At 35.6% G+C, this 19,862-nt stretch overlaps 1 protein-coding gene across 5 annotated transcripts in view; it reads right to left on the bottom strand.

Annotated features, from left to right (window-relative positions):
- The window catches only part of LOC123562038 (vitamin K-dependent gamma-carboxylase-like), a 134,825-nt gene that overhangs the window by 90,074 nt on the left and 24,889 nt on the right, over nucleotides 1-19,862 (bottom strand). Inside the window, exon 1 of one of the 5 annotated variants that reach the window (XM_053533006.1) lies at nucleotides 4,067-4,220. The exons of 2 other annotated variants lie outside the window; for them this stretch is intronic. In XM_053533006.1, coding sequence (XP_053388981.1) covers nucleotides 4,067-4,077 — 11 coding nt within the window. In that variant the 5' untranslated portion in view covers nucleotides 4,078-4,220. Of the gene's footprint in view, nucleotides 1-1,865; nucleotides 1,892-3,782; nucleotides 3,848-4,066; nucleotides 4,221-19,862 lie in introns of those variants that run through there. 2 more of the 5 variants (XM_053532992.1, XM_053533012.1) reach the window with 2 other exon arrangements.

The following is a 19,862-nucleotide window of genomic DNA, read 5'->3' as shown; positions in this document are numbered from 1 at the left end:
ATGCTGAATATATATATTTTCGGCCTCCGGCCTATTTCCAATAATGAACCCCATCCTTCACAACAAGTGCTTGGATGGGGTTTCCATTTTCACTCCCGGCTATGCCACTTGTGAAAATATTGCATCTGGTGTTCATTCGTGAGAGATATTTCAATTTTACACTGAATCGAACAAATATCTTTTATGCCTAGCAAATATATATGTATTAATATCTGTATCTGAAATTTAATTGCTTTGTCTGAGAACAAAATATCCATGACATGAATGCACATTATGCTTGTATTTATCAAACAGAAAATAATTGTTTTGCTTGTAATTCTACTTCAGACAACAGAGTGTATAATTACCTATAGAGATTCAACATAATATAGATACACATTAAATGCTTAACTGCCTTCTATAAGAATATTAATCATAAACAAGAGAGCCATGATGGTCCTATATCGCTCACCAGAGTTGATCTGGCCTACTGACCTAGTTTTTGAGCCTAAATGACCCAGTTTCAAATTTAACCTAACGATCATCAAGACAAACATTCTGGTCAAGTTTCATATGTCACAATTGTTGCCTTTAGAGTGTTCATAAATATATCCTTTGATTTGACCATGTGACCTAGTTTTTGATCCCAAATGACCCAGACTATAACTGGACCTAGAGATCATCAAGCCAAACATTCTGACCAAGTTTCATAAAGATTGAGTCACAACTATGGCCTCTAGAGTGTTCACAAGTTTTTCCTTTGATCTGGCCTACTGACCTAGTTTTTAACCCCACATGACCAAGTTTCGAACCTGACCTAGAGATCATCAAGACAATCATTCTGACCAAGTTTCATAACTATTGGGTCACAACTGTGGCTTCTAGAGTGTTCACAAGCTTTTCCTTTGATCTGGCCTACGGACCTAGTTTTTGACCCCACATGACCCAGTTTCAAAACTTAACTTAAGAGATCATCAAGACTAACATTCTGACCAAGTTTCATAAAGATTGGGTCACAAATGTGGCTTCTAGAGTGTTCACAAGGCAAATGTTGACGGACAACGCACGCCGGACACCAACAGACGCCAGACAATGACCGGTCACAAGCTCACCTTAAGCACTTTGTGCTCTGGTGAGCTAAAAATGTAACAACTGGAAAATATTTTCATGGAAGATGTATTTTGCATAGGAAGAACTTTCAAATAAACAACATTGTCTTAATATATAACACTGATCACATATCAACATATCTGTTACACATTCTCCCACAGCACAGAACTTAAATGGTCACATATCAACATATCTGTTACACATTCACCCACAGCACAGAACTTAAATGGTCACATATCAACATATCTGTTACACATTCTCCCACAGCACAGAACTCAAATGGTCAAATATCAACATAACTGTTACACATTCTCCAACAGCACAGAACTTAAATGGTGAAATATCAACATATCTGTTACACATTCTCCCACAGTGCAGAACTTAAATGGTCACATATCAACATAATAGTTACACATTCTCCCACAGTACAGAACTTAAATGGTCAAATATCAGCATATCTGTTACACATTCTCCCACAGCACAGAACTTAAATGGTCACATATCAACATATCTGTTACACATTCTCCCACAGCACAGAACTTAAATGGTCACATATCAACATATCTGTTACACATTCTCCCACAGCACAGAACTTAAATGGTCAAATATCAACATATCTGTTACACATTCTCCCACAGCACAGAACTTAAATGGTCATATATCAACATATCTGTTACACATTCTCCCACAGCACAGAACTTAAATGGTCACATATCAACATACCTGTTTCACATTCACCCACAGCACAGAACTTAAATGGTCACATATTAACGTACCTGTTATACATTCTCCCACAGCACAGAACTTAAACATACCACCAACACAAAACCTTCAATATGTTTATGCAAGAACATATCCTTTATGCAATCTCTTTCACAATCAATACATGATTCACATCCTCCTTATGTTTAGAACTCAAATGAGTCTTATGCTTACAGAACAGGTTATACACATCCTTAAGGTAACGAACTAATATAGTTATGTACTTAAAGGCACACATGTTACACTTCCTCCTAATGTTGTAATTTTTGTAAAAGAAATAATGGTATATAACTAGAAGATGCTTTTGTAGAAAAAAGCATGTCTCCCACAGTGCATAGTTGTAATAGGCAAGAAGTCAATAGGTGACAGGAGCAAAAGCCAAAGAGACACTGATAGTTGGATGCAACAGGGGTCATCTTCCTGGCATGTCCGATCATCCTATGAAGTTTCAACATTCTGGGGCAAGTGGTCCTCAAGTTATTGACTGGAAACCATTTTCCATGTTCAGGCCCCTGTAACCTTGACCTTTGACCTAGGGACCCCAAAATCAATAGGGGTCTTCTACTCTTCATATCCAATCATCCTATGAAGTTTCAACATTCTGGGTCAAGTGGTTCTCAAGTAATTGACTGGAAAGTTTTTTCCATGTTCAGACCCCTGTGACCTTGACCTTTGATCTAGCAAACCCCAAAATAATAGGGATCATCTACTCTGTAAGCCCTATCAAACTATGAAGTTTGAAGTTTCTAGGTCAAATGGTTCTCCAGTTATTAATAAAAAATAAAGTGTGATGGATGGATGGCCACTGTGACCTTAACCTTTGGAGTGACCCCAAAAATAATTGGGGTCATCTACTCCTTAAGTCCTATCACCCTATAACATTTGAAGGTTCTAGGTCAGATGGTTCTCCAGTTACTGACCAGAAATGGATTTCCATGTTCTGGCTGCTGTGACCTTGACCTTTAATTGAGTCACCAGAAAATGAATAGGGGTCATCTACTTTGCATGTCCAATTATCCTGTATAGTTTCAACATTCTGGGTCAAGTGGTTCTCAAGTTATTGATTGGAAATGGTTTTCCATGTTCAGGCCCCTGTAACCTTGACCTTTTACAGAGTGAGTTATTGATCGGAAATGGTTTTCCATGTTCAGGCCCCTGTGACCTTGACCTTTGATTTAGTGACCCAAAAAAACAATAGGGGTCGTCTACTCCATAAGCCCTTCTGCCCTATGAAGTTTGAAGGTTCTAGGTCAGAAATGAAGTGACGGACGGACAGACGGGGCAAAAACAATATGTCTCCCCCAGAGGGTGGGAGACATAATAATATACTTTCCTAATGTAGTCATGCACCTAACATAAATCATGTTACACATCCATCTGATATGCAGAACAAAAATGGACTTGTACCTGAAACAACACTTGTTGCATTTCCTCTTACAAAATAGAATCTAAACTGCTGTGTACTTAAAAGTACACTGTTACACTTTCTCCAAATGAATATAACTTGAATGGTGCACCTAAAAGAACACATGGTGTACAGTCTCCTAATATAAAAAAAAATTAAATGGTCATGCCCCTGAAAGAACATATACTATAATATATTCTCCTAATGCCATTTTCTAATTGAAGAACTTAAAATTGGTTGTGTACTTAAAACAACCCACTTTAAATGTCAATCAAATGTAAAGCATTTAAATGGCCATTACCATAAAAGAACACAATGTATAAATTCTCCTAATATATAGAAATTAAATGGTTATGCACCTAATGAACAGAACTTAAATGGTAATGTACCCAAAACAAGAGGGTCATGATGACCTAAACAAAATATGTTACACATGCAACTGATATACAGAACTTCAATGGTCATGACCCTTAAATAACACATGGTATACAATTTCCTAAAGTATAGGATTAAAATGGTCAGGTACCTAAAACAAAACAAGTTACACGTCCACTTGATGTACAGAATTTTAATCATGTCATGTACCTAAAATATCCAACTTATGTATAGAACCCACACTAGGTAGATCATGAACTATGTAATCCTAAAGCATAGAAATCAAATGATCATGCACCTAAAAAAAACCACATGGTATGCATTTTTCTAATGTTTAAAACTTAAATGGTAATACCAACAAACAATAAAATGAATTTTTAAACAACCTGCCAATTAGGTATAGATATTACAAGGTCTTACAAGTAAGCAGCATACCTACTAAACATTCTCCTTTACATAACTAGCATTTTACAGGCTTTTTGTGGAATCTAAATAAGAAATCAGGAGTTCCAAATCATTGTTATTTTTATACCTGCATAATGAACATGTTTAATATTAAGAATTATCTATCTAGTTTGCTCAAAGCACTTCCTGCATTTTTTGTTAACCCAGTTCTTTTATCTTTAAGGCCTAAAAAAAAATTCTTTATTTCCAGTAACATGCTAAAAATAATCAGGGTAGGTAGGTTTGTTTGTTGTTTGTTTTTTGGTTTTTTTTAAATTTTGTTTTAAGTGAGACCTTTCGGAAATTATTTTTGTGTCAAAAAATGAATACAAATAAGGGGGTTATGCCTTTAGAGCATCAGTAAGTTGATTTCTAACATCACTGACCATGTTTAAAGCATAAAAAGTGCAGTTTGCAACTTTTTGTTAAAAAGTTGAAAAAAAAAATCTCCAAAGCCATAAAAACATTTAGGGTCGGGCCAAAATTTTTGGGTAGGTCGGGATACCGGAAACAAACATTTTTTTTTTCGCCTAATGGGGCAACTAAAGGGATGCAACTCAACAGTAAATAGTGTTACTTTTTATGGCAAATTTCAATACTCATAAAGCAAATTTATAATTCCACAGATAATATCAAATTAAGACATTGGAGGAGACAATTATCCTCTCGGGGCCTATTGATTTCTCTTTTTCTGTCAAAGCATTTGATATTTCCATTGATTTTTCTGTTAATCTGTCCTACAGTTAATGCAAACAAGAGATCACAGAGTGATCTTGGCGCCCACCAATGTGCCATTTTTGAGTGTTCCAAATTTCAAGACTTATTGACTAGCTCAAGGTCAAATTTCATTTCCGTACACAACACAAATCTATGCATGTGGTCCAAATTTGAAGCCTGTACATTCAAAAATGTGAAAGTAGGTCACTAGGTCAATGTCAAGGTCAAAGTTTGTTTCGGTACACAAAACTATGCATGTGGTTAAAATTTGAAGCCTGTAGCTACAGAAAAGTGAAAGTAGGTCACTAGGTCAATCTTAAGGTCAAAGTTCATTTCGGTACATAAAACTATGCAAGTGGTCCAAATTTGAAGACTGTAGCTTGAGAAATGTAAAAGTAGGTCACTAGGTCAAAATCCAGGTCAAATTTTACTTCGGAATACAAAACTATGCATGTGGTCCAAATTTGAAGCCTGTACCTTTAAAAATGTGAAAGTAGGTCACTAGGTCAATGTAAAGGCCAAAGTTTGTTTCGGTACATAAAACTATGCATGTGGTCCAAATTTGAAGGCTGTAGCTTGAGAAATGTAAAAGTAGGTCACTAGGTCAAAATCAAGGTCAAATTTTATTTCGGAATACAAAACTATGCATGTGGTCCAAATTTGAAGCCTGTACCTTAAAAATGTGAAAGTAGGTCACTAGGTCAATGTAAAGGTCAAAGGTCATTTCAGTACACAAAACTATGCAAGTGGTCCAAATTTGAAGGCTGTAGCTTGAGAAATGTAAAAGTAGGTCACTAGGTCAAAATCAAGGTCAAATTTTATTTCAGAATACAAAACTATGCATGTGGTCCAAATCTGAAGCCTGTACATTCAAAAATGTGGAAGTAGGTCACTAGGTCAATGTCAAGGTCAAAGTTTTTTTCGGTACACAAAACTATGCATGTAGTCCAAATCTGAAGGCTGTAGCTTGAGAAATGTGAAAGTAGGTCACTAGGTCAAAATCAATGTCAAATTTCATTTTGAAACACGAAACTATGCATATGGTCAAAATTTGATGCCTGTACCTTCAAAAATGTGAAAGTAGGTCACTAGGTCAAAATAAAGGTCAAAGTTTTTTCCAGTGCACAAAATTATGCATGTGGTCCAAATTTGAAGGCTGTAGCTACAGAAATGTGAAAGTAGGTCACTAGGTCAAAATCAAGGTCATCTCATGTCAAGGTTCATCTTGCCACTCAAAAATATACATGTGGTCCAAGTTTGAATGTTGTAGTTACTGACAAGAACATTTTAAAAGCTTTTCCCTGTATAAGTCTATATGAACCATGTGACCCCCGGGGCGGGGCCATATTTAACCCTAGGAGGATAATTTGAACAAACTTGGTAGAGAACCACTAGATGATGCTACATTACAAGTATCAAAGCCCTAGGCTTTGTGGTTTGGACAAGAAGTTTTTCCCTATATAAGTCTATGTAAACCATATGACCCCCAGGGCGGGGCCATAGTTGACCCTAGGGGTATAATTTGAATAATCTTAGTTGAAGACCACTAGATGATGTCACATACAAAATATCAAGCCCTAGGCCCTGTGGTTTTGGACAAGAGGTTATTCAAAGTTTTTCCGTATATAAGTCATTATAAACCATGTGACCCCAGGGTGGGGCCATATTTGACCCCAGACAAATAATTTGAATCATCTTGGTAGAGGACCACTAGATGATGCTTCATACCAAATATCAAAGCCCTAGGCTCTGTGGTTTTGGACAAGAAGGTTTTCAAAGTTTTTCCCTATATAAATCTATATAAATTATAGAAATAAACAAAGGGCCATAACTCACTCATAAATTGTTGAACCAGTCTGATTTTCAGGGGGACACAACTAGGGTACCAATACATCATTCTGACAAAGTTTGGTCAAAATCCCCCCAGTAGTTTCTGAGGAGATGCGATAACGAGAAATTGTTAACGGACGGACGGACGGACGGACGGAATGACGGACGGACGGACCACGGACGCAGAGTGATTTTAATAGCCCACCATCTGATGATGGTGGGCTAAAAACATTTTAAGAATCAAAATGTGATATAAAGAAACCATTAAAGCTAATCTGTATATTTTTAGGAAAGAGTTTTATCTGTTTTTGAAGGATCATTTTCTTAAAATTCAAAATCTAAAATATTTTTAAAAGCTAACAACACTTTGGTATAAAATATTCTGTACAAAATTAATGTAGATGTGCACTTAAACTACATTTAGGTTGCATACAATGCTGTATGAAATTTTATTCATTAAAATCTTATAGTTTGGACAGGTCTTTTATATTTCTAAATAGATAAAACATACTGTTCATAGAGCATACAACTACAGAAAAGACTAGAAGATGCTTTTGTAGAAAAGCGCATGTCTCCCCCAATACTTAGTCGTATAGGCAAGAAGTCAATAGGGGACATGAGCGAAAGTCAAATAGACACTGATGGTTTGCTGCAATAGGGATCATCCACTTGCCATGTCCAATCATCCCACTAAGTTTAAACATTCTGGGCTGAGTGGTTCTCAAGTTATGAATTTGAAATGGTTTTCCATGTTCAGGTCCCTGTGACCTTGAACTTTGATTAAGTGACCCCAAAATCAATACAGGTTATCTACTCTGCATGTCCAATCATCCTATGAAGTTTCAACATTCTTGGGCAAGTGGTGATCAAGTTATTGATTGGAAAGAGTTTTCTATGTTCAGGCCCCTGTGACCCTGACCTTAGCTCAAGTGACCCCAAATATCTAATAAGGGCCACCTACTCTTTAAGTCCTATCATCCTATGAAGTTTGAAGGTTCTGGGTCAAATGGTTCTCAAGTTATTGATCAGAAACCATTTTTCGTGTTCTGGTCCCTGTCACCTTTACTTTTAATCAACTGATCCAAAAAGCAATTGGGGTCATCTAATCTACATGTTTAATCATCCTATGAAATTTCAACATTCTGGGTCAAGTGGTTCTGAAGATATTGATCAGTAACGGTTTCCATGTTCAGGCCCCTGTGACCTTGACCTTTGATCTAGTAACAATAAAAATAATAAGGGTCATCTTCTCTGTAAGCCCTATCATCCTATGAACATTGAAGGCTTTAGGTCAAATGGTTCTCCAGTTACTGATCGAAAATCAGGTGTGACGGACAGATGGCCTCTGTGACCTAGACCTTTGATAGAGTGACCCCAAAAACATTTACGGTCATCTACTCTGAAATCCTTTCACCCTATAAGTTTGAAGGTTTTAGATCAAATGGTTCTCAAGTTACTGACCGAAAATGGATTTCCAAGTTCTGTCTGCTGCTAGAAAATCAATAGGGGTCATCTACTCTACATGTCCAATCATCCTATGAAGTTTCAACATTCTGGGGCAAGTGGTTCTCAAGTGTTACTGACCAAAAAATGGTTTTCCATGTTCAGACCCCTGTGATCTTGACCTTTAATAGAGTGATCCCAAAATCAATAGGGGTCATCTACTCTGCATGACCAATCATCCTATGAAGTTTCAACATTCTGGGTCATTTGTGGTTCTCAAGTTATTGACTGGAAATGGTTTTTAATGTTCAGGCCCCTGTGACCTTGACCTTTGAGTGACCCCAAAAACAATAGTTTGAAGGTTCTAGGTCTAATGGTTCTCCAGTTACTGATCGGAAATGAAGTGTGACAGATGGACGGAAGGAGCAAAAACAATATATCTCCCCCAGTGGGGTGGGGGGGGGGGCATAAATATATCTTACTTATCATAAGAGATTGGGTGCCTGCCCCACCCTCTACCCTTCCTTCACTGCATTTATACATTACTCCCTGTTTGAGGAAGCTGTGTCACACATTTTCAAATTAATTCTATGCCACCTTCATATTGTGAAAAAGGTATTATCACTACATAATAATTATGAGGACAGGAAATTAACCTGAAGTCAAATTTCAACTAGATATGTGTCAAAAGGGCACTGGCATCCCAACTTCCTATCACACAACTTTTAAGCACTTCTGTGTTTTTCACTAAGTCAAGGACTATATGGTGGCGGATTTCTGCCATTTTGTGTGTTCGTGCTGGCGAGGCGAAATGTCGAAGTAATGAAACATGAAAGGTTGAAATAATGCATATTTGTTCGTGTTGGCGGGTCGAGAGGTCAAAAACTGCTTATTTGTCGTGTGTTCGCCTTTCGACATTTGAGGCGAATACATGAAGTAACGAAACATTGAAGGTGAAATAACGAAATTTCAGAGGTGAACACACAAACTTTTGTATTAATCACTTTTCATGTTGGCGGGTATCAAAACTTCGGTTGTTGCCCTTCTTTTGTCGTGTCTTCGTGTATTCGCCTCGAAAGGCGAACACACAAGAAATAAGCAGTTTTCGACCTTTTGTTACTTCAACCCGACGACATGAACACACGACAAATGTGCAATTTCGTCCTTTTGTGTATTCGCCTTCCGGTAGGCATGCGTGTAACAATTATATACACATATGCTGCTGAAATGAATATGCTATTTAAATAATGTGTTTTACCATTTATAAAATAATATTTGTCCTAAAACGAAAGATAATGATTTATATTCCATGACAGATGTCATTGTGTAGATATTTTATCACTATTATTATATGTACACACAAAAAGCTTCTGTCAGTTTTACGGGGCATATCATTACCCCGACCTGAACTTTGAATGCTATCTAGATAATGTTTTTTACCATTTATACAAAAATTCTTCTCAATTTATGACAGAAATTAAATGTTTCATATGCAATAAAACATGTCACTTTTCATGTATTTCAGCTCTGGCACTGAATTCATATATGCATTACGCCCCATTTTGCGCCATTATTATAGTGTATTAAGGCAGACCCTACACGAAACATTTGTCATGTGTTCCTGTCGGCGGGTCAAAGTAACAAAAGGTCGAAAACAGCTCAATTTTTGTGTGTTTGCTTTTCGCCTTCCGAGGCGAATACATGAAGTAACAAAACACTGAAGGCGAAATAACGAAGTTTTAATACCCGCCGATACGAAAAGTGATTAATACAAAAGTTTGTATGTTCGCCTTTGAAATTTCGTTATTTCGCCTTCAATGTTTCGTTACTTCGTGTATTCGCCTCGGAGGTCGATAGGTGAACACACGACAAATAAGCATCATTTCAACCTTTCGTGTTTTTGTTACTTTGACATTTCGCCTCACCGACACGAATACACAAAATGGCAGAAATCAGCCACCATACTCTGGTCTAGCTGAGTGAAATCCCAAACAGAACACCAGCCTTATATGCCAGATAACAATCCTCTAATGTTTTATACCTCATACATAACAAAACGTACAACAGTCCAATGCTTCAATCATTGCACAATGATGTAATTTCTTATGCAAAGTTTAATTCCAATACATCAATCTAAAGTATTAAAAGATATTAAGCAGTAGCTTTTTTTCTATTTTTAGTAACAGAGACCTTGACTTCCAATCCACTGAATCCAAATGCAACTCATAAACTTACTCTTACTTTAAACCTATAGACAGCTCAAGTTTCATTTCAATTCCTCAACCAATCAAAGTACTGAAAGTACAGAAAGGCTGGCTATCACAAACCACTGAATGAAAACTGTGCGGGAAAGGTGTTTGCAAAATCTTAGATATTATGGGTTTTCCATATTAAACTAAGGCGAGCATTGGGTATTGTTGTGATCTTGACTAACTTGTGCATTCAAGTTAAAGTTCAATCGAGAAACCTAGTTTGTCGGACTTAAACATGGGTCCAAGAGAGTAAACTATAGTTTAAGTCCGTTATACTGTGTGTTTGCTCGAAAATTTATGTTAGTATTCTATAATCATAGTTTTTCGACAAAGACTGTAATTGTTTGATAATTTGATTGCCGAGAACCATTGTATACGGACGTGTTTGTTTATGGAACAGTCTGCCACAAAATGTTAGGGATGCCACAACCATGTATTCATTTAAACGTAAGGTTAAGGAACATTTTTTAAGCTTAATATGACTTTTAGTTAGATTGCATTATAGATAGATTTTTGCATTGTGTTTTTTTACTAGTCAATCATTTTTTATACTAGTCAATCATTTTTAAGTATAGGATTTTTATACAAACTTATCTTCGGGTATTTTTCTGTGATTATTTTTTTACTGTGATAAATTATTCTTCCTATGTCATACAATACTATATCTTAAGGACCACAATGGAAATAAGAGTTTATTTTAACTCTTTTTTGTGTAATCCTTAACATATAATGTTGATTGGCATGGCTATATTAATTCATACATGTTTGTTTATTGTTTGATTGTATGTTTTAATTATAAGTCGCCATGTAAATTGTACATTTTATGTTGAAATAAATCTATCTATCTATCTAACCTATGTTTACGACCATGAACTTGGGTTTACGAGCGTGAACCATAGTTTATGAACGTGAACGTAGGTTTAAGTTCGAAAGACTTGGTTTCTCGAACAAAACTATGATTTTTGGTCATTTTTATATGTTCACCAGCGTTAACCTATGTTTACGGTTGTAAACCCATGTTCACGGTCGTAAACCTAAGTTCTCGGTCGTTAACATATGTTCACGTTCGTAAGCTATGGTTTACACCAGAGAACCCTGGTTTACTCCCGTAAACATAGGTTCACGCTCGTGAACTTAAAATAACGGCCGAAATTCAAAGTTCAATTGAAAAACCTAGTTGAAACCTTGGTTCACGGGCGTGTTTTCGCCCGAAAATATGGGTAAGTATTAGAAAACCCTGGTTTTACGTTTGAAATCCCTTGTTTACCTGTAATTGTTAAGTCTACTTTTTTACCGTAAACCTGGGTTAACGTTATTATTGGACAATTGGCGTGCCATAACCGTATATATATGTTTCTTACGAAGCGATAATAAACATTGAGGGACATAATATCAGATAAAATATAAAGGTAACAAACACAACATCTATATTTCGATATGCAAACCCCCACCCAACACACACATTATGTGTGAATGTATGAACATTGATCAAATGGGGCGATTTTCTTGTCGGTATGAGGGAAATTTTGGGCTCGAACCCTGCTATAAACGGGACTGTTAATGATTATTGTCTAGCCATGTTGCTTCCTTAATGCGATGGTTAGGAAAATTGACGTACCCGTAATAATGTATTTTTGAAGAGTATTCAATTCCTATCATGAGATAACTTTAACTTATTTTTCAGGAGGGTGTAGGTTCAAACCCTACTAGGACCAAACTTTGTCCATTATTTTTCTTTTTTCGAGTAAGATACACTGTTGGTTTTTTAAGCTTATTATTATTGATCTGTCGTACAAAAGCGGAAATTAATTTGATTAGCCATTTCTTAGTCATTTTTTGCTGTTTCAAATGAATTTGACCTGAAGGGTGAATGTTTAGACATCTTTGAAAAATACTTAATTACATTTGTAAAGATTCTTGATTTTGCATTTATTTTTACAAAGTTTTGAATAAATATATAAAGGTAGGTTTTACTTCTGCCCTATGGTTCTTTATGAATGCATAGAGCAAAGTCATAATTTTCAAAAGTTGGAGCTTATATAATTTCTTTCCGATTAAATCCTTTTACTCGAGGCTCCCCAGTGTTTTATAATTGTTACACAATATTTTGAGGTTTCATTTAGAAAAATATTTGGTAAAATGAATTCTCTGTGATCGTTCTGCACAATGGCTATCACATTGAAATTTGTCTCTGTTTCAGCTGGAGGAAAAAAGACATAACATACAAAATTAACAAATAAAAAACAAACAAACAACAACGACACGGTAAAAGTCATTTAAAGATGAATCACAATGCGAAATATGTTAACTTCAGAACCGTATCAAGTTAGTGCAATTGTTAAACATTACCAATACGGGTCCACTATCTTAATATAACCTGAAAAAAGTTGAAAACGTGTGTTTAAACAAAACTCGCTACATCTACACCCCCCACCCTTAAAGCAAATTGGTGACAAAGTGCTTTTTACATTATATCTTTCAGTATTCGTCAGAATGTTTAAAACGAATTAATGTAAAAATAGCCTAAAAACAGGTATAATGTGGTCTTATTTCTTGTTTCTTATCACATTACTGTGGCAATCACGCAGCGATTACGTCCCTTAGTACCTATAGCAAATGATCTGAAAGAATAGTTTCTTAAAACTTAAGCCCTAAATATAAGACCTGACATAACTCATATCACTATTAGTTAATTTTAATTAATATTTCATATTTCATATTTTCTACATTATGTCAGGTCGTCGAATAATGCGCAGTATAATTCATATCGACGATTGTTTCTCGGAACCAGCGTTTGTTTACTTAGCTCCTTTTAGACCGAGGTCATAATCTATAACAAAGCGGTCAACGTTGAGTTAGTTCCATTCATACGGACATTTCATTCATGGAGGCGAATTAATTTACCATCATTATGTAATATTTTCTAATGTTATCTTTCAAGTATTTACCGTTAGAAAAATAAAACATTATTATAATATGTTTGCGCAAGTAGATCTATTGAAACAGGTAAGTTTAACAATCTTTATACAACTCTATGGCAAAACTGATTAACGTGGCGGACTATTTGAATTGCACATGAAATTATATTTTGTGTTGTCAGTCTCAGCACCTGTTGAACTTTACAAAAACTCGATATATGGTTATAATAGTCTGGCGAATATCGCCAGCCTAAAAATAAAGGTATTGAGCAGAAACAATCAGTTTGGCACCACCTGCTTGCCTAAATAAAAACATACCCCATTTTAATAACTTGTTTTGGTTTTTTTAAACCTGTTTAAAAATAACAAACAACTTCCCAACAATTAACCAAAGTAGAAGGTGACAGTTTTTACAGCACTAATGCCATCAATAATCATTGTCAAATCAGGAGCAATAACTCTGCATTTACTTGTCATCTATAAAAGGCAATGCAAGCTGTGAATTATGATTTGACGATTTCAAGAAAAAGCCACACATATATCACTATTAGTTTATGTCAGGGTAACCAGAAATGTCTGACATTATCTGCAGAATGAGAAGGAACTCAATAACAAAACAATAAATGTCAATACAACCTTTTCCAGAAATACTTTTAACTTGTTTATGAGACACACTAATTGTCAGCACTCACTGCAGCCACTGTAATTGACAACTACAATTTTTCTTTTGGTAACAAATTCAGCTGCAGAAATATTGTCAAGTCTCGAATCTGTGATGGCAAAATATGAAGTTTGTCAAAAAGTTATTATTTAATATACTCCTCATAATACTAAAAGAATCAATATAAATTATAAAATTTGAATCATATCATCCAAATTTCAAGGCTGTATCTTAAAAAACAAGAAAGTAGGTCAGTAGATCTATGTCATAGTTAGGTGACCCTTATCACTTTGGGTCATCAGGTAATTATAATTAAACAGTCTAGGAAATATGACATGATGATTTTTGAAGTATTTTTCCTATATAACTCATATAACAAGTGACCCCCGGGGCGGGGCCTCTTTTCACCCAAGGGGCATAATTTGAACAATCTTGTTAGAAATCCACTAGGCAATGCTACATACCAAATATCAAAGGCCTAGGCCTTGAAGATTTTTAATTTTTTTCCCTATATAGGTCTATGTAAAACTAGGGACCCCCAGGGCAGGGCCTCTTTTAACCCCAGGGGAATAATTTGAATAATTTTGGTAGAGAACCACTAGGCAATGCTACATACCAAATATCAAAAGCCTAGGCTTTGCAGTTTCAGGCAAGAAGACTTTTAAAGTTTTTTTCCTAGTCTATGTAAAAGACTAGAGCGGAGCATGCCTCTTTTAACCTCAGGGTTATAATTTGAACAATCTTAGTAGAGAACCACAAAGCAATGCTACATACCAAATATAAAAGGCCTAGGTCTTGTGGTTTCAGACAAGAAGATTTTTTGACTTTTTTTCCTATACAAGTCTATGCAAAACTTGGGACACCTAGGCGTCTCTTTCCACTCCAGGGACATAATTTGAACAATTTTCATAGAGGACCATTTGATGATGTCACATGCCAAATATTAAGGCTCTATGCTTTGCAGTTCTGGACAAGAAGATTTTTAAAGTTTTTTCCTATATAAATCTATGTAAAACTTGGGACCCCAGGGTGGGGCCTCTTTTAAACCCAGGGGTATAATTTGAAAAATTTTCATAGAGGACCATTAGATGATGTCACATGCCAAATATCAAGGCTCTACGCCTTGCAGTTTTGGACAAGAAGATTTTTTAAAGTTTTTCCTTTCAGTTGCCATGGCAACCACAGTTCTGCATGGAATAAAATTCTTTGAACAAGTTTGAAAGGGTACCATCCATGGATCATTCCTGTGAAGTTTGGTGTAATTCTGCCCAGTGGTTTTTAAGAAGATTTTTTTTTTAACAAGAGGGCCATGATGGCCCTGTATCGTTCACCTGAGTACCACTGCTCAAAGTGATATGATCAAGTTTTGACACAGAGCACATAGGCATACACATTAAATATCATAAGGATAAACATTTTCTTGTAACAGTCCCTTTTGACCTAGTCAGGGCCAATTTCCATACCAAGTTTGAGGGTCCTAGGCTCAAATGCTGCATTTTTGTAATAACATGATTATTCCTCACCCTGGAAGACTTAAATAACATTTAAAATCAATCTCATGAGATGCTGCTGAAATATATTCGTTTACATAAAATAAAGGGAGGTAATCTGTCATAATTTCAGTCAAAAGTTATCTACTCTGATTGTCAGAGTCCATCTGATGGCACAAATGACATTTCAATTCAGTATCTTCATTGGTTACTGAGATGCACCCATTTTAATTTGAAACAAAGGGAGGTAATTTGACATAAAATCAGTCCATAGCTATCTACCCTGATTGCCTCAGTCCATTTAAAGACAATAATGAAATTTCAAATGAGTTCTATAAATATTAACCGAGATAAATCAGTTTTTATTAAAATCAGGGGAGGTAATCATCCATTGGTATATGCATGTAGAAGATACAGAGTACAAGCCTATACAACAATATATTAGTAAAGTATTCATATAGAGTTATCTAATGACTATTTCTTACCATGAAAGACATAAATAACATTTCATACCAATCTCATTGGAAGCTGCTTAGGTGTATTCATTTAGATAAAAAATAAAGGGAGGTAATTTGTCATAAATTCAGTTAATATGTATTTTCACTGATTGTCCAAGTCCATCTGTTGACATAAATGAAATTTCAGATCAGTATCTTCATTAGTTACGGAAATATACCCATTTTAATTTGAAATAAAGGGAAATAATTTGACATAAAATCAGTCCATAGTTATCTACCCTAATTGTCTCAGTCCAACTAATAACAATAATGAATTTTCAAATAAGTCCTATAAGTACTTACTGATATAAATCCATTTTGATTACAATCAGGGGAGGTTATCAGATATAAAATAACTCTGGAACCTAAGACTGGATCTGACAGATTCGTCATGGAATCCAAGATTTATTGTTGTTGAAGATATTTTGGAAGTTTGTATCAAATCAAACCATAAATGAAGTCTCTATATGGCTGCAAAAGTCAAAATAGCAAATTTTGGACCTTTAAGGGGCCATAACTCTGGAACCTCTGAGGGAATCTGGCCAGTTCTAAAAAAGGAACCAAGATCTTGTGGTGATACAAGTTGTGTGCAAGTTTGGTTAAAATCAAATCATAAATGAAGCTGCTATTGTGCAGACAAGGTCAAAATAGCTAATTCTGGCCCTATCAGGGGCCATAACTCTAGAACCCATAATGGAATCTGGCCAGTTCAAAAAAGGAACCAAGATCTTATGGTGATACAAGTTGTCTGCAAGTTTGGTTAAAATCAAATCATAAATGAAACTGCTATTGTGCAGACAAGGTCAAAATAGCTAGTTTTGGCCCTTTCAGGGGCCATAACTCTGGAACCCATAAAGGGATCTGGCCAGTTCAAGAAAGGAACCGAGATCTTATGGTGATACAAGTTGTGTGCAAGTTTGGTTAAAATAAAATCATAAACCTCCATCGTGCAGACAAGAAATTGTTGACGCACCGACACACAGATGACGGACAAAGGGTAATCACAAAAGCTCACCTTGTCACTATGTGACAGGTGAGCTAAAAATGTTGACGGAAGCACGACGGACATTGAGCGGTCACAAAAGCTCACCATGAGCCTTTGGCTCACGTGAGCTAAAAATCAGAAGAAAACAACAGTCCATTTGTCTCAACATTGCTGCCTTACTGTTTTTCTTTCAGTCTATCAGTATATAATCATTCTAGAAAGACATGCACCATGAGCCTTGATCTGTTTCCCAAATTGCTGGCTGGTGAAAATCACAGTTTCATATGTTACTAGCTTGTCTATAATGGCAGCACTCAACTATTTCAAAACCTTCCTCAATATTACAAAAGCTTTACGAAAACTTTCTTATCATAAACACGAATGCCATGACAACTGACTGACCTTCACCTTTAGGCCTTGCTTTTGACGTTAGTTGTTTATAAAGCTTTTTTTCTAATTTCAGTTCTGGCTATAAAAGCAATCAAGACAAACCATACAAGAACGCTTCTGATCAACATTACTAATTATCCATGAAGTGGTTCAAAAACCAATATTGTTTTAAGCCATATTCAGGTATTTTTCATGAAAAAGAACAAAATTTAAGGAATTAAATCTTGCTAAGCTTATAATGACTATATTTGAAACGACTATATCTGAAGTTAGGAAAGGTAAGTTTCTGATCAACAAACTTTAATTATCTTACATTATCTGTGGTAAATATGAGCAACATTAAAATAGATGGCCGTGATGGTCCTTGTTTGTTAACCTGAGTTTAACAGTAGACTTGAACAACTGTAATTAAGTGTGCAAGGAAAATATCTGTGAAATCATTTTTATATTGGGCCAGTGGTTTCTTAAAAGAAAATGTTTTTTTTTTACTATACACGTACATAATAGGGACCACTATACATAAATATATAGGAAAAAGCGACTACACCCGGCAGTAGTTATGTTTTCTATATACCAGAATATATCGAACAAATTTAGTATACTGACCGGTTTCTTTTAAATTATTTCAAAATCAGACAAGCAGTTTACAAGACAATGGCATTTATAGGTTTTATCTATTTCTAGCTTAAGCAGAAACTTTTTGATAAATCATAAGAATTTGAACAGTCTGGGAAGAGGGTGTCCCAAAGAACATTTCTGTGATTTCTTTTTTAAAAATTGAAACGGCTATGTAGAAGGACACATCCTTCAAAGATATTTCTATTTTCTGGTTGGCATAATATATCATATTTTGAATAATCAGGAAAGTATTTACACTCTTGGTTGAAGGTCACCCAGGAAACTTTTGCAGGGAATTACATCAATACCTGCAGGCCAGAGGTTATAGGAGATGTTGTTTGAGATTTTCTATTTTTATCTCTGACCAAGTATCAAGAAGATAGGGTCATAAATGTGGCCTCTAGTGTTAAAAAGTTTTTCCTTTGATTTGAATGGGTGACCTATTTTTTAACAAATCAAAACAATTGGTAATCAAATATTTTGCATGAAGGTCACCCAAGGAATACTTTTCTGAAATTATTTTGAAACTGGACCAGCTGTTTCTGAAAAGAAGGGTTTTAAAGGTTTTCCTCTTTTTTTTTTTCACTTGCCATGGCAACCAGAATTTTGCATGGATTACCTAGATTTTAAAGGGTTAAAAGAGAACCACCCAAGAGACATTCCTGTGAAGTCTGGACGTCCCTGAAATTAGCTTTGTGGTTTAATAGACGTTCTTTAAAGATTATGACAGACATTCAATAATCCCAAAAGCTCAACATGAACACTTCCGGCTTAGGTGGGCTAAAACGTAAAGTGGAATATAACACACTATAGCAATTCTTAGATATGATAAACTAGCATACTTTTGAATTGGTCAGGTTAACAAAATCTAGAAACTGATCAGTACGAAATGATCAATTTTTATTAACTACACATGTCAATAAAATGTGAGAAATGTTGGTTCTACAATAGATAAAATATTTTAAGGCTACTAGCCAACAGTACGGGTGAAATTTTTCAACATGTTAATTTCCACCAAGTTTGGCATAGAATGTATATATGACACTGAAAAATGATAAGGTGGGTGAAAATAGTAGATGTAACAGGAAATACTTTTGGATCCACATGCCCGCGAAATGATGGTTAAGTGACTTCATAACGGTACTTTCTCTTTGATGTCATTCATTCCGTTCTGTTTATGTGACCTTTTTCTTTTTATGTGACTGATAGAACAATAGAGAGAACAATGGGGGTGTCACATAAATACCGTTTCGTGAGAACATCCGAGCTTCCTAATTTAACTTATACATGTATGTCTTTCTTAGAGTCATTCCCATGCTACCCATAAATATGCAAGTACAAAGATAGCATTGGTAACGAACCACTTAACTTTCAGGTGCAAATACACACACTTTTTAGCTTAATTAGTTATACGGAGATATAACTAACCACAATTTAAACAGCACATTAATAATGCCATACAAATGTCTAGAAAATGTCCAGACCATTCAAGTCAAGTCAATCATTCGACATAACAACTCCTACAACAGAGGCACGGTACACTACTTTGTGCCAAATCATAAAAAACACTGTGAATCTTTCAACAGGCACAAGAGAACAGTACACTTGGTACAAATGTCGAAAATGCATTCAGCATTCTGTCAGGAAAGAGGATCTGGACAAACGTTCACAAAGCTGTTATTCTGGCAATATATCTACTATCAGAAAGGATGCCCCTGGTACATACAGCCAATCACTGGAAATGATACCAGGGGACACATTCGAACTACTAGACCAACTCCTAAAAAAATCATGGGGGATACATTAAAAACTGGACTATATCATGTATATAGATGTAGAAGACGGACTGAACAGTCACAGAATAAAACTGATTCACAAACAAGTGGTTATGCCAGAGAGAGATGTGGAGAAGCTGTGCATCAGCCATGCAGTACTGAACTATGCATTCATCTTGCTCTGTGTAAATAAATAAATATTAAGCTAATC

The sequence above is a fragment of the Mercenaria mercenaria genome, chromosome 2, assembly GCF_021730395.1.
Source record: "Mercenaria mercenaria strain notata chromosome 2, MADL_Memer_1, whole genome shotgun sequence".
NCBI classification, from domain to species: domain Eukaryota; kingdom Metazoa; phylum Mollusca; class Bivalvia; order Venerida; family Veneridae; genus Mercenaria; species Mercenaria mercenaria.
The sequence above is the reverse complement of the archived record's forward strand: the minus strand, read 5'-3'. Positions and strand labels throughout refer to the sequence as shown.